Raw genomic sequence first — 16,761 nt, 5'->3', positions numbered from 1 at the left:
GTGCGTTTTGGTTAAGATATTTCTGGCGCTTTTTGTAATACACACTATATTGTTTTTTTAGCGTTTTTCAGAACGCCACTAATACTAATATACCTCAAAACCAAACGCTGCGTTTTGGTTAAGGTATTTTGCGACGCTTACATATAAACGCCACTAATGATGTTCTTTTACGGCGTTTTTTAAAAAACGCCACTAAATGTTCAGGTTTTTGCGGCGTTTTAGGATTAGCGCCGCTAATGGTCGATTTTTAGCAGCGTTTGTTTATCAAACGCCACAAAAGATGCTGCTAAAAGCCTATTTTGGTGTAGTGACTAGTTGAACTAAAATCAAGATCAGTCAAGGGAATAGAATTATATATGTATCGATCCTTTCTATTAACCAATATTCATGAACTTCTGTTTCAGATTGTTTTGATCCTTCTAATTTTTTCGATTCTATCGTAACATCATAAGCTTTGCCTTCTTAATTTAATACAAAAAAGTACATAATATTCTTCAGCAGGAAGACATATATCTAGCTTGAGTTTTGATATTATTTAAAATTATTTTCATGTACACAATTATAATTAAAATTTTACATATTAAATATATAGCGTGGAACAGAACAAATTTAATTTAAATTTATTTAAGAAATAATTAAACCTTTTAAATATAGAAACAAATTTCATACTAAAGGAATTATGTTTTCATAAAAACGGTGCCGTTCAATAGGCTTATTTAGTGGCGTTTTTAGGGAAACGCCGCAATATGTGGACCTATAGCGGCGCAATACAGAAAACGCCATAAAAAAGATAAGATATTTTAATGAAAACGGCGCCGTGTTTATCAAAACGGCTATGTTTTGTGTGTTTTCAGTGACGTTTTTAGTTAAACGCCGCAAACATTTATTGCGGAGAGTAAAACGCCGTCATTTTACTCTCCTACATTTTCTCCCTTGTTCTGATTCTATTTTTATCTAAACGGCGCCGTGTTAATGGATTCATTAGTGGCGTTTTTTGTAAAACGTCGTAAATGGTAGTGCTTTATCGGCGCTACATTACAGTCGCCATTAAACGTTATCTTCTATTAACCCAAATGCGACCGTTTTGGAGGTTCTCTAGTGGTGTTTTGGATTAAACGCCACAATATGTAGGAATTTAGCGGCGTTTCTAATAACGCCGCAATAGTTTATTTCTTTTACTAAAACGTCGTCGTTTTTTTGTCCTCCGTTTTGCCCTTACCCTGAATCTATTTTCAGCAAAACGACACCGTGTTGATAGCTTCTTTAGTGGCTTTTTTGGTGAAACGCCATAAATGTTCAGGATTTAGAGGCGCAATGTCAAAAACGCCGCAAATCCTTGTGTTGTATTAATGCAAACGTCACTGTTTTTTGTGGGTTTTTAGTGGCGTTTGTTGTTAAACGCCGTAATTTCCATAGATTTAGCGACTCTAGTTAAACACCGCAAGGGTTTATTTCATTTAGCAAAACGTCATTGTTTTGCTCCCCTCCGTTTTCCTCTTACTCTGATTTTTATTTCCCCCTTCTTCCCTAGCAGACTTTCGACATTCATTTCCCCAGTAGCCCTAATTAGTTCCCTAAACTTTAAGGTTTTTAGAGAATTCCCCCTGAAATCCCTAAGTTCACCCGAAAATCGGTAGCCCAACGAGTTTCCCGAAATCGGCAGCCTTGAAATCGCCAGCCTTGAAATCGCCAACTTAGAGGTTTGTTCTCTTGCCGACGGTAGTTCAAGGGTTTTCATTTTTCACATATTTTAGCATTTTCATCTATATTCATTCGTGAAATGCAGTAGTTTTCACATATTTCAGTTTTCACATAATTCTTTTTTTTCGTAGAGTTTAATTTTTAAACATAAATTTCAGTTTTGATTCTACCCAGCCGACCGATGAGGGTCGTCGTATTTAGTTGAGAAATAGCCATTGAAGTGACAAGTAGCCATTGAAATAAGAAAATTCAAATTAGGGTTAAGAAAGTAAGAACATTTTTAGGTATTAATACGGTAAATTCAAATTAGGGTTAAGAAAGTAAGAACATTTTTAGGTATTAATACGGTAACCTTAACCATTTCGATCAGACAGTGAAAATGGTTTTAAGAGAAGAATTCTTCTCTGTAAGCTTAGTACATTACTACCTTGTTTAATCATTTATTTCTTTTCTGTCGAAAATAGCTCAGGATGAGGGGTAGGTTATTGATGTTGAGATTCATTCTCAAAACCTATTGATTCACATCTATTAATTTTTGCTATGGCAGGGCTACTATACATACTATTACAAAAATCCAATAGTGGCAAGGAACGGAACACTACAGCACTGTTCAAAATCTGTAAGTTCAAATTACATTCTGAGCAAAGTAATATTTTTGGTATAAATCTTCTTTCAGCCTCTTTATTAGGCTGAACTTTGAGATTCAATCTTTTTTTTTTTGATTCTTTTGCTTTTATTGTCTAGATTAATGATAACATTTGTTGTTGAAGTAACTTCTTTATACTGTGCATAAGTTACATTATTAGTCACTGCACATTTAATCATATGGACTTAACTCCTATTCAGAAATTTGATCAAGTTTAGTTCTTGTATTTTTAGAATTTTAAAATTGTAATCTAGTGGTCAGTGAATCTATAAACTAAAAAGGTCTGACTTTTTATGAATATTACATGGAAATAGCAAGATGATTTTTGAAAACTGTTTCTTTTGGGGCTCTGGTTTTGTATACATGTAATTGGTTTTTGTTGTTTTCCTTTAGCTTATGTTTCATTTTACTTATTTTACAATTGCCATGTACTTTTCTGACTTATGTTTTCTGTTATCATCCATCAACGATTGCTATATATGTTGAGCAAAATAGAAGCAATTTAATAAATTGTACCGGGAATTGGATTAAAATTTTTTATTTTAAAATTATTCGAAATTTCGGAACTATACGTTACATTCAATAACAAATTAATCCACTTTCTTTTCACATTTCAGTTTCATTGATATCGAATATGCTTGATTGTTGTATACATATTATTCCATATAGCAAGTAAATTATTTGAAAATGAAGGTTATTTATGTCTAAATAATATAAGCATTTGGTTAAAAGCTTGTATAGTTTGCAAATATTTATATGTTTTCCTCCAAAACAATTTTTTTCCTTTAGTTGCTATTTTAATCACCGAAATTTAGTTTGTTTTGTTTTGTTTTATTTAATTTGAATCATGGGAAAAAATTTCAAACTTTTAATTTATTTTTAAGTTTAATTTTAGATAACTTGCAAAATTTAGTTAAAACTTACATAACTTTAACATATTTTATTTAATTTGAATGATGGAATTCAAATCTATTTAATTAAAAGTTATTTAATTTACGTAATTAAATATTTTATTTAATTCAAAGTTATTTTTATTTGTTTTAAAGTTAAAATTCACATAACATACATAAATTAAAGTTAAGATTTCTTAACTTTTGTAAATGGTATAACTTGCTTAATACAAAACTTATATAATATTAAGATCAAATTTCAAAACTAGCAAAATCTTACGATCGATTTTATAATTTATGTATTTTATGTAACTTACATAATATATAACTTACATAGCTTAAGTAATGATAATTTCAGATCTACTTTCACAACTTACATAGCTTTTAGCAGGACACTTCATAACTTATATAATATTAAGATAAAATTTCTAATTACATAAATAATATTAAGATAAATTTTCTAATTACATAACTTATATAATATTAAGATAAGTTATATAATATTAAGATAAAATTTCGTATTACATAACTTATTTCAAATCTAATTATATATATATACAGGTTCATAATATATATAATACATAACTTAAATAACTCACATAATACATAATACACTATTTTATGTGTATTGCAGATAAAATGCCTAAAAGAAAAATTCCAAGGGGAAGCATTGTTCAAAATGATCCAAACTCGACAGAAACAAATAGTACTGAACAACAGACAGTAATTGGATCTTCGAGTGTTCCGATTACACCTGAGGATCCTATAGAAGTTCAAAGTAATTGTTCATTTAATTTACATGCGTGTTGACTTATAATTGATTTATTTTTCAAATTCTTATATTATAATATACCATTTGCAGCTGAAAATGGTGGGACGCGCAGAGGTCGAGGACGTACGCTACTTAGAGATTTATACGAGTTAGATCCAGTCAAGCGTGTCAAGGTATGCAGAAACAGTTTTGGTCAGCCTGTTGGATCAGAAGCTCGACTTTTAGCAGGATACATGGGCATTTTAGCACGAAATGCAAATATGTTGCCTATCAACTACGAATCATGGCATCAAATGCCCGATAGCAACAAAAACCAAGCCATCGATAATATTAAGGTAACAAAATGTTAATGTCATCTGTAATGCTTGAGAAATAGTTTCATTTATATTTACTTTATTAACTTGTGTTTTTTGTAGGCGAGGTTTGCTTTCGAGGTCTCGGATACTTATTTAAAAAAGGCATTGGGAAAAAAAATGGAGAGACCATAAAAGTACTTTGAAGAAATGTTATTATAAGACAAAAACAACCCTCGATGAGAAATTGCAAAATGTCCCGCCGGGTATGCTGAGGTACCAATGGGAAGATGCGGTTAGATTTTGGCAATCGAAGAAAGGCGAGGTATGACGTACTTCCAAACTATTGTAATTATTTTGGTTTATAGTATTTACTATTTACGTACTAAAAATTTCATAACGTAGGATCGTGAACGAGTTGGAAAAAGCAGCAGGTAGAAACAAAAATTCACTCATACAGCCGGGTCGAGAAGTTTTGCATGTGTAGCTGAGGCGGAGGTATTTTTAATTTTTTAGTATTTTCAAATATGTATAACTTTCCATTAAATAATATTTTTACTACTATATTGTAGGAACTGTTGTCCGGACAAAAAGTTGGACGCCTTCAACTTTTTGAAATTACACATAGGAAGAAAGATGGATCTGCTATGACTCCTGAAGCTGGTGAAATTATGATACGTTTACTTAATACGATTTGACTTTTTTAGTTATTTATAGTGTTTATTTTCTAATGGTTTAATTCATTACTTGTAATGCGACTATTGTTATGTTGCATTTGTTTTTTTAATATATATTGCGTTCCTAACTATGTGATTTATTTATTAGGAAAAATTAAAGGATAAAAAGGCGGAGTACGAAGCGATTGCTTCTAGTGATAGTTCTGTTCATCTTGAAGACATTGATAACCGGATTATTACTGAAGTTTTGGGTCCTGAAAGGTATGGTCGGGTTCGATTTCAAGGATCTTTTGTTAGCCCAACCCAATATTTTGGATCCACTCGCAACAATACATGGCTTGGGAGTCGAGCTCAAGTCAAGTTCAGAGGTTAAAAGACCAGAAGGCTCAGATGCAAGCGACCACAGTTGAGGTTCAAAGGAAATATGAAGAACTCCAGCTACAACTTAAAGAAGAGGCGGCAGCGAGGGAAGCAGAGGCTACAGCGAGAGAAGCAGAGGCTGCAGCGAGAGAAGCAGTGAGAGAAGCAGAAGCTGCAGCTAGAGAAGTAGCGAGAGAAGCAGAGGTTCAAAAGAAATATGAAGAACTCCAGCTAAAACTTAAAGCAGATGCGGCATCGAGAGAAGCAGAGCAGAGCAAAAAGTACGACGAACTTCAACAGCAGCTTCAGAGTATGATGAAGATGTTTCAGCAGTCGCAACTTCCGCCATCATAGTGTATTGCATAAACATTTTTGTAAAGAAAAGTATGAATTCACTTTTATTTATTGATATTAATATTATTTTATTCGTTTAATTTGAAATATTATATAAATTTATTGCTTTTGGCTGGTTTAGATCTGGTTGCTTTTGATTTGTTGTTACAAGGGGCTGAAAAAATGAAAAATTTTATTTTACAAAATTCCTAAAATTAATGGCGTTTTTTTATAAAAGCGCCGCTAAAAGTCATGTTCTATAGCAGCGTTTGTGAAACAAGCGCCGCGAAAGAACGTGATCTTTAGCGGCGTTTTTCTTTAAGCGCCGCGAAAGAACGTGATCTTTAGCGGTGTTTTTCTTTAAGCGCCGCTAAAGAACATGATCTTTAGCGGCGTCTTTTTTTAAGCGCCGCTAAAGAACATGATCTTTAGCGGCATCTTTTTTTAAAGCGCTGCTAAAGAACATGACCTTTAGCGGCATCTTTTTTCCAAGCGCCGCTAAAGAACATGACATTTAGCGGTGTTTTTTTCTGTAAACGCCGCAAACGTTAGCGACGTTGTCGTTAGCGGCGCTTGTGGAAGCGCCGCAAACATCTTTAGTGGCGTTAAAAAGCGCCGCTAAAGGCCTTAAAAAACGCCACTAAAAACCTGTTCTGGTGTAGTGAGGATAGCCAAATCTTTAAATTTAATTAATTAAATTAAATGACTGTTCCTCCATAATAATAATCAATAGGGATAAAACTTTAATTTTGATTTAATCATACATAAATACATCAATTTATTTTTATATTGGATAAATATAATTATTTATGTATGCAATATATAAACATAAAATGATGTTATATCAATAATTGTGTTAATAGTTTACAAGAATTGGGTCAAATAAAAATTCATGTATAAAATTACACAAAAGCAAAGTTGATATGGCATTTATACCAAAGTTTTGTTCTAAATATTAAGTGGCCCTACCTATGTTCTTTACAGCAGTTGTTGAAAATCAAAAAGAATTAAAGCATTAAATTATAATAAATAAACTCGAAATAATTCTTTAAAAAAGAAATAGGAAAATGGGAATGGAGCGAAAGAAAGACCAATTAATATGAAAAATGTTATTTTATGAATACTATATTTATATTAGGTAACAATGTATTGTTAATGGCACGATGATTTGAGTTGAGATAATGTTGGTTCAAGGTTCTATTATAGGTTGATTTCTTGTTGGGATCGGTTTTCCCTGCCGGTCAAAAAAAATTGCACAGGAAAAAAAGCATGAAAAAAGTTTAAACAGTCAAAATTTTAAGCACCGTTTTGTCATTTTATTTTTCATAGGATAAATGTTAGCTATATTTATGTAACGATGAGAGTGAAAAATCAAAGTGAAATAAAACTTTTATGAAATTAAAATTACAAAAGTAATTTCCAAACAATAAAAAATTAAAGCATAATATTAAATTAAAATGTAACAACAATATTAACACATATTTTATTAAGTTCAAAGTCATAAAATGTGTAAACCTAATTAATTTTGAATCAAAATGTTGTTGATTTTTTTCACCCATACTAATTAATTCAACCTATACATAATTAACTAAAAATATAATATGTTTCTTTATTTATAAATTAAATAATAAATAATAATAACTAATTAATTTTTTTGTACAATTTTAAATAACCCTCCTAATGATTAAATTATTCCTATTGGTTTTTGTATTATCTAAAATATCCTATTAACTCTTATAATTCCCTAAGAGTTGATTTTATATGATATATATAGATTATTCATAGTATCTTTAAACATGGTTTATATCTAAATCTAATTTCTTTCTTTATATTAATTTTAGGGTAAATTACCTAATTGGTCACTCAATTTTTAGGGTGTTTTTATTTTTGTTATTTAAAATGAAATCCTTGTAATTTCGTCACTCAACTTGTACATGCCACATCATGTTCACACTTTCATTTTAGTCACCAGAAAAATACCTTTTTTAACAAAATAAAAATATCATTTTTAAAAATATTGATTGAGGTTAAAAATTAAGGATTAAAGTGAAAAAGCAGTAGAAATTAAAATAATGTATTAATAAATTATCAAATTGTACTTGTTTATCACATTGCGAAAATTTTAATGTCAAATTTCAAAACATAAAAATCAATTAAATAAATTGTTGAATTATTTTATCCCTTGATAATATTAATCGATTTATTCTTGTAATCTTGAAATTAATTAAATTAATCTCCTTCTAAATTTAAAATTTTCTTTTATATTTTCATATTATTCCTAATAAAATCAACTCGATAACTCATATTTAATAATTGCATGCGAAACCTAAATTTATTTTAATTATATAATCTCGAATCTTTGATACTAAACTAAAAGCAAAGAAAAATCATTGCAATTAATGAGAAGTGATGAAAAATTCTAGGTTTTGTTTGGCATGGAAGATAAATTTAATTGATTTAATTAATTGTAAAGATTTTCTTTACTTTTAGCTTAGTATGATAGGCTCGATATCATATAATCAAAAGAAATTTGGGTTTCATGCACAATTATTAAAGATGTTTTATTTGAGTTGATTTTAATTTGGGAACATAAAATAAAATTTTAAGATTTAAAAGACTAAATTAATTAATTTCAATATTATAGTAACTAATCGGTTGACACTATCAATGGATAAAAATTTTCAATAACTTATTTAATTGATTTTGATGTTTTGAAATTTAAAATTTCAATATTGAAAAAAATAGAACTTTCAGCAAGGGGTAAATAAGTACAATTTGACAATTTTAAAGTATTATTTTAGTTTCTCTGCTTTTCACTTTAACCCTTAATGTTTCTTACTTGATCAATATTTAAATTTTTTTTGAGTGACCAAAATGAAAGTGTAAACATGGTGTGTCGTGTAAAAGTTAACCGTTGTTTAGAGATTTAAAGGTCGATTGACTAAAATGAAAGCGCCTAAAAGTTGAGTAACGAAATTGGAAGGATTTTATTTTGGATAACCAAAATGAAAACGCGCTAAAAGTTGGGTGACTAACTTGGTAATTTACCCTTAATTTAAAAAAAGAAGAAGCAGTTTGTCATATCAATTTAGTAACTATGGCTGCAAAAATCAAACTCCCATTAAATATAGTACTAAAAATTAGGTTAACTATATATCATAAAGCAATCAATGAAATCCAAAAAGTAGGGGGGAAATGACTACAATTCTGCAGCATCACACAATGGAGACTCTAATCCCAAGGGGGGCTAAAACCCTTTTTCCATTCAAAAAGAATAAGGGATAATGATAAGGTTCCATCCCAATCAAGATATGGATCAGCACCAAACAACAAATTAAGTCATTGGTCAGTTGTAATATAAGAAAAAGTAGAATAAGATAGGGTTTGGAATGTTAATCCAAAATCCAGTGCAAGGCATTGGCAATGAGTAGTCATTTCCTCTTTCTTTGTTTTTTAAGGTGATTGTGGCTCAAAAGTGCATGAATGAGTAGAAGAAGTGGCAACAGTTTTTTTATCGTTGGGGTTGGGAAAGTAGTAGTTTTGTTCTTAGAGGCATCATCATTTCTTTTAAGGATTACATTAGATTTTAGTATATCAATTTTGACTACGTTAATCAATGTTACTTTTTCTTTAAACAAAAGCTTCTTTTTAGTATAAAAGGGAGTGGGGGAACTATTGAACCAAGGGGGAGTAAATGTTGAAGGATCAAAAATCAGAAATGGCCTACAAAAGTTGCCGACATAGTCAGCAGCATTAGTACATATAGAAGAGAAAACAAGAGGGAGCCGAAGAGTTGGGTCAGTGGGCTTTAAGGATATGTATACAACGCCCATACCCACGTGAAGATTGTCGCACAAATTTCATTATTCTAGAGTTTGAACAGTAACAGAGGAAGCCCAAGGAAACCATCCATGAGCATGGGCTGTTGGTTGCTACATGTGAAGAAAATCCATGGACCCAACATCTGCCACAATTTGATTTATATTTATTTCTGATGGTCATAGTGTTAAGCCAAATAAATAAAGTTAGTACTACATAACTAATAAATTTGGGTTTGCAGGAAAAAAAGAAAAAAAAATCATCATATTACAACCTAATTTTTGAAATTTTGTTGGATAAACAAACTAAATCGATCAAGTGAATGGCTGAATTTGATGTAGCACAAACTTTACGTCCCATTAATGGGCCACCATAAAGAAAATATCAGGAGTCTTCAACAATACATGCATTCTTTACTTTGTTTTCAGGGATTATATATAATTTAGCCCCTGAATTTGTCTATTTGTATCTAGTTGGTCCATAAAATTTTTTTGACCTAGTTGGTACATGAACTTGCATTCCGTCAACCAGGTCAGTACATCTGCATTAACAACGTTAGTTTGTGTTGACTTGACACTGCTAGACAACTAGTGGTGCCACATGACAACCTTTTAGAATGCCACGTGACAAACATAAATTTAAAAAAAAAATAAAAACTATATTTATGTTTGCACATAATGTTTCGAAAAATTGCCACCTAATTAAAACCATATTTCAACTTCAACATCCAAATAGCCTTAAGCCTTTAGTTAAATAATACAATTGCATGCATTTGATAATTCAATTATATAAAAAATTATATCTTAGGACATTGCTAGTATAATGAAATAATGAGTTCATCTCTCATATATAAACTCGTCATTTTCTACCAAACCTATCTCCTACAACCATTTTATGTGACTCATTATCTAGTGGCTTTTTACCCCAACCAAGGATGAACCACCATAACTCCATCTCTTCCTCTTTGTTAATCTCACTAATTAATAATTTCAAATCTTTTTATAATCATATATCTCTAACATATTTTTTAATTAATGCATAAAATTTGATTTGATATATTTTTAATTAAATCGATTATTTTACCAGATTTAGTTTTGTATTTTCTAGATTTTTTGTAGCTCCAATTATTTTTATTTTTAAAGTGTACATTCATGTTGATGCTTTTTTAATTTTGTTTCTTATATTAACAATGTTGGGTTATTATGTCAAAATCTATATTTTTATAAAACATATAATGTGATATTTGAATTTTTAAAAAAATGTGTTTTTATTATGGTACGTTTTATGAAAGTATAAGTTAGACATTTTCAAAATACAAGTATCACATTAGATGTTTTATGAAAATACTGATACTAAATATCACATTCTCCGTTCAATTAATTATGTGATACTTTTAGTCTTGAAATTTTAATCTTCAATTTTTATAATAATAATTACTTTGATATTAATAATAATGGTTGAAACCTTTTTGAAAATCGACTTTTTATTTTAAAATGAAAATGGAGTCGTCACCAATCTTTTTTATTTATGTGTGATTGAATCACTCAAAACTTGGTCATTTTAATAAAATGTTAGATTTATTAAAACGATAATTTTCGGTCTACAAAATCCAGGAAATGGGTTCGGGAGTCGGTTGCTCAAAACTTGGTCATTTTAATAAAATGTTAGATTTATTAAAACAATAATTTTCGGTCTACAAAATCCAGGAAATGGGTTCGGGAGTCGGTTGCATATGAGGAAGGGTTAGCACCCTCATAACCACCAAAATTGATACCTAGTTGATCACTTAATGTTTTGATGTCGAAAATTGAAAATTCGAAGAGAATTTAAAATACGATCCCTCTTTGTATGATGTTTTTTTTATTAAAATATTGCTTAACTAAATTAAATTCTACTAAAAGGCCTTACTTCAAGTTAATCAAGAAGAAAGGATCATGCCCCGTAAGTTAGGACACGATGCTTTGAATCATCGAAAACAAGAACAATCACCATTTGATCATTACTTAAATCTCATTTTTTATTTTTAAATAGGATATTCAATTTCTTTGGTTTTAGAAAGAGGCCATACTCCGTAAGTTAGGAGCACGGCTCCTCAAATTTCAAAAATAATGAACATAAATAAATAAAAATGGATAGTTTAAAAAGGGGCGAAATGCAAATAATATAAATTTGCAATGCTGAAAATAATATGAAGGTAAGTAAAGGAGCATAATTAAATAAATAAAGCACTATATTGAAAAATAAAATAGAAGATTAATATGAGGAAAAGAAATTACAAAATAATAATAATGGATTAAATTAAAATATGCAAAAGGTACGGAGACCAAATGGGAAATTATTCTAAACCCCAGTACACGTGCCATTTCCAGGAGTGGTAAATGGTCAGAGGATCAAAATGAAAATAAAATTAAATTAAATGGTAAAATTTAAAAGAGAAAAGAAAAACTAAATCAAGACTATATCAAAATACACTCAAAAGCGGGAGGACCTGGGCAACAATTATCCCACCCCTTTTGAAAGTACACAGATCTAAAGGGGGTTGAGTCGAGTTGTTGGATCATGTCCAAAATGACGTCGTTTTGGGGCTTCTGAAACTAGGCCAAAATGACGTCGTTTTGGAAGCCTATATAAAGTAAAATTCATTGAAAAAAAAATCATTTCTAATCTTTTTTTTTTTTTTGTAAATTTCTTTCCTTCTACCTTTTCTCTCAAGCCACCCTTATATCTGGCCATGGGACTGTGGGTCTTCGCCGTGGCCACCTGTCATCGACGACGGAGACCGCTGCCTCGGTGGCCGGAGTCACCTGAAGCAGCCTATTTTGATCATCTTTCTGAGTGGAATGTAGATTTAGGGTTTAAATCCCCAAAAAATTAATCGGTGTTTGGCCGAAGGAAAAGAAACCTTTTGGTTTCTCCCTTTTTCGACAAGGCCCTCGACAGAACCCTAGGGTTCTAAGGCTTTTAGAGTCGAGGGAAAGGGACTTGCAACAACGTTTAACAAGTAAAAAAAATATTTGCTTGTTTCTTTTTTATTTTTGCTTCAAAATAAAGACAAATAGAAAGGCTACATTTTTTTTGAACTTTATTCTTTTTTTTGGATTCTCGATTTTCTTCTTTTTTTTATCTACTGTAAAAAAGTTACAATGTGTTTGTTAGGCTTTTATAGCCAAATCGATTACAATATCTTATTATTATTTTTTGCTTTTTTTTGCTTTTGTTTCTATTTTCTTCCTCTTGTAGGTGGCGGTGGTGGTCAACGACGATGGGGAGTCGTGCTTTTGCCATTTCAGTGAAACGATGGCAAGCCCCGAGCAACATGCTTGCTGACATGGAGAGGTAGAGAAGTGGCGACAGTTGGAGGCTTAAACGTGGCTAGGGTTTCTTGTTTAGGTTTTAGGTTTTAGGCTTTTAGGGTTTTTAAGTCAGCAGATTTGGGTTAGGGTAATTTGGGCTTGTAATTTGGACTTTAGTTATTATTTTTTTATTTTGTTGTTTTATTCATTGGGTCTGACAGATATTGGCCCTTATTGCTACCCCTCTTTGCTCGTTGTCGTGTAACGAGAAGCGAGCAAAGGCCTTAAAATAGGACCAATTATGTCCGGTCTCGCTGGATCTCGACTTCTTTAGTGTTTTTCTTTTTCAAGTAACCCACTCTTTTAGTTCCTTGATTACTCTACTTTACTGTATCCGCTTCGTTACAACTTTAGGAAGACTTACTATCACGGTTTCATTTTGCTCCATTACAACTTCAAGGAGATAAGATTTGTTGTTGTAGCTTCATACCAACCCACTGCAACTTCAGGGGTATAAGAATTGCAGCTTCAACTTGCTCCACCGCAACTTAAGGGAGATAAGATTTGCTATCATAAGTTCAATCCAACCTACTGCAACTTTAGGGGTATAGGAATTGTAACTTCATCTTGCTCCATTGTAACTTCAGGGAGATAAAATTTACTATGGTAGATTTAATCCAACCCACTGCAATTTTAGAGGTATAGGATTTGTAGCTTCATCTTGCTCCACTGCAACTTCAGGGAGATAAGATTCACCATCGTTGTTTCATTCTAACCCACTGCAACTTCAGGGGTATAGGAATTGTATCTTCATCTTGCTCCACTGCAACTTCAGGGAGATAAGATTCACCATTTTAGTTTTATTCCGACCCACTGCAACATCAAGGGTATAGGAATTGGTATCTTCAATTTGATCCATTACAACTTCAAGGATATAGGATTTGTAGCTTAAATCTGATCCACTGTAACTTTAGGGATATATGATTTGTAGCTTTATCTTGCTCTATTGCAACTTTAGGGAGATAAGATTCACTATGGTAAATTCAATCTGACCCACTGTAACTTTAGGGGTATAAAATTTATGGTTTCACTGATATGTTACACCGTTCTCTTGGGAACATGACTTGTAGAATCCATTTCATATGCCTATATTTTATGCCAAATGATTACGATGTTATGATCAAAATGAATCAAATGCTCCTAACTAGATGTATATGAATGATATTTGTATGAATACAGAATGAAATTTTTTAGAATGACCTCCATTTTAGTCTTAGGTTGACATTGCTCATTGCTCGTTGCTCGTCAAGGTTCTATCACTAATGTGTTACCATGCCTTCTTATTCAGGTCTGGTATCTTTGACAGGAAACTCGAAGAGGTAATCACAATTTGGACTATTCGCTTCGAGATCTTTCCATCCTTCAAATTTGGTTAGTTCTAACTATTGATCATGTTTCAAGTCCTTATACTATTTAGAAACCTTTCAAAGCAATATGCAAAAATCTTTTTACTTGAATATTGTTAGTCCATTAATCGTTATTTTAATGTAAAAATGCTTGAAAAAGGTCGTCACAATGGGCAAGATTAAAATTTATTGGGAGGAAAGCTCTTAATGAAAATATTAATAAAAATTGCAAACATTGTTAAAACACAAAGCGGGTAAAAATGAAACTGGGTGCCCTAGATATCGCAGTATGAGCTTCTTTGCACAACTTTCTCGAGGACCATTTTGAAAGATATGTGTCTACGAGGTCTAAAGTAATTTGTTGATGCCCCAAGATGCAACGTTTCTCCTTCTTGCTATTTCTGAAAAGACACGACTACCATATGCTCAATATTCAACCCAAATTTGAGCCGCCATTTTCTAAGTTTTCAACTCAAAACCCCTTTGGTCTCAAGGTGCTCTTTGCGAGTTTTCTTCTTGGTCTCTCCTCTTTTTTTTTAACTGATGTATTTTTTGATTGAATCTGAATTTATAAGATTGAGTAGGTTTTTGCCATCTATCTCGATCAAAATCAGCATTCCTCTGGAAAATGTCTTCTTTACCATATAATGTCCTTCCTAGTTTGGCATCCACTTTCCTCTGAAGTCCTTTTGTATGAGAATGATCTTTTTCAATACCAGGTCCCCCTCATGGAATTCTCTAGGGCGAACCTTTTTGTTATAAGCTAGTATAATTCATTTTTGGTACATTTGACCATGACAGATAACTTTTAGCGTCTTCTCTTCGATCAAGTTCAACTGATCATATCAAGATTGGATCTATTCTACTTCATCTAACTTTAACTCTGATAAAACTCGGAGAGAAAGAATCTCGACTTCAATGGGTAAGACTGACTACATTCCATAAACCAATGAGAAAGGCGTTGCCCCGATGGAGGTTCTGACAGACATTTGATAAGCATATAGGGCAAATGTTTTCTCATGCCAATCTTTATAGGTCACTGTCATTTTTCGCACGATCTTCTTATTGTTCTTTTTTGATGCTTCCACTGCGCCATTCATTTTTGGGCGATATGGTGAAGAGTTGTGATGTTTAATCTTGAATTGACTGTAGACCTCCGATATCATGTTGTTGTTCAAATTTAATACATTGTCAGATAAGATCATTTCTGGCGTTCTATATTGACATATGATTTCTTTCTTCAAGAATTTGCTAACTGTCGATTTCGTGACATTGACATAAGAAGTGGCTTCTACCCACTTAGTGAAGTAATCGATGACCACAAAGATGAATCGATATGCATTAGAAGTTTTTGGAAATATCGGCCCAATAACATCTATGCCCCACATAGAAAAAGGCTATGAAGAAGTCATAACATGAAGAGGTGAGGGAGGCAGATGAATTTTGTTTCCATAAATTTGGCATTTCTAACACCTTTTAGCATAGTTGATACAATCCTCTTCCATGCTGGACTGATAATATCCGAATCTCATAATTTGTCTGGCCATTGTAAATCCATGAGCATGTGTTTGACAAACACCCTCGTGGACTTCTTCCAAAATTTTCTTGGCCTCGATAGCATTTACACACATTAGCAACACCTGGTCATTTCTTCTTTTGTACAGGATCTCCTCATCTAGGACATACTCATCGGCCAGTCTTCTTAGTGTCCTTTTATCATTCTCGGATGCCTGCTCAAGGTATTCACAGTTCTTTACATATTGCAGTATGTCATGGTACCAAGGGTGATCATCTTTTTCCTCTTCCTCGATGTTGTAACAATGGGCCAGAGCCTCATAAATACTCATCTGGATAGGTTTTACATCCTCTTGTTTGTTCACTTTGATTATGGAAGCTAAGGTAGTTAGGACATTGACCATCTGATTTCCATCTTGTAGGGGATAGCAGAAGGTGATGTCATCGAACTCCTTAATTAACTCAAGGAATAGCTTTCGATAATCAATCAATTTGGGATCTTTCATCTCCCATTCACCTCTGAGTTGATAGATCACTATTGCAAAATCCCTATATACCTCCAGTACTTTGATCTTGTATTCTATAGCTGCACGAATACCCATGATGCATGCTTCGTATTTTTCCATGTTATTTGTGTGGTCAAAGTCAAGTTTACTGGTGAAATGATAATGATCACCGTTTAAGGACACCAGGACTGCCCCAATCCTATTACCCATAACGTTTGAGGCTCCGTCAAAATTTAGTTTCCAGGGATATTCCTCTAGAGCACCTTCTTCAGTTGTTGCAGCATACATAGATCCTCGTTTGGAAAATTAAAATTTAAAGGCTCGTAATCCTCTAGAGCTCTGCTAGCCAGGAAATCTGCTATTGCATTCCCTTTTACTACGTTTTGGTTCACATAGATTATATCAAATTTGGAGAGCAGAATTTATCATCGGGTTATTCTTCCATTCAATGCGATCGAATCCATCATTTACTTTAGAGGGTCCATTTTTATGATAAGTCAAGTCGTATGGTACAACATGTCTCAGTCTCCCGGTTGTCCAGATTAAGGCG

At 32.2% G+C, this 16,761-nt stretch overlaps 1 protein-coding gene across 1 annotated transcript; it reads right to left on the bottom strand.

Moving 5' to 3' along the window:
• Positions 1-15,656: 15,656 nt before the first annotated feature.
• On the bottom strand, positions 15,657-16,499 carry LOC105795947 (uncharacterized). The gene has a single exon (XM_012625594.1). The coding sequence runs from the start codon at positions 16,497-16,499 to the stop codon at positions 15,657-15,659; it is 843 nt and encodes a 280-aa protein (XP_012481048.1).
• Positions 16,500-16,761: the final 262 nt, after the last annotated feature.

This window comes from Gossypium raimondii, chromosome 3 (assembly GCF_025698545.1).
Source record: "Gossypium raimondii isolate GPD5lz chromosome 3, ASM2569854v1, whole genome shotgun sequence".
Classification (NCBI taxonomy): domain Eukaryota; kingdom Viridiplantae; phylum Streptophyta; class Magnoliopsida; order Malvales; family Malvaceae; genus Gossypium; species Gossypium raimondii.
Note: the sequence above shows the minus strand (reverse complement) of the source record. Positions and strands in the feature narration are given on the sequence as shown.

What these genes read in the sequence shown, in the direction of transcription:
- LOC105795947 (XM_012625594.1), bottom strand. Translation starts at nt 16,499, where the DNA reads ATGTATGCTGCAACAACTGAAGAAGGTGCTCTAGAGGAATATCCCTGG.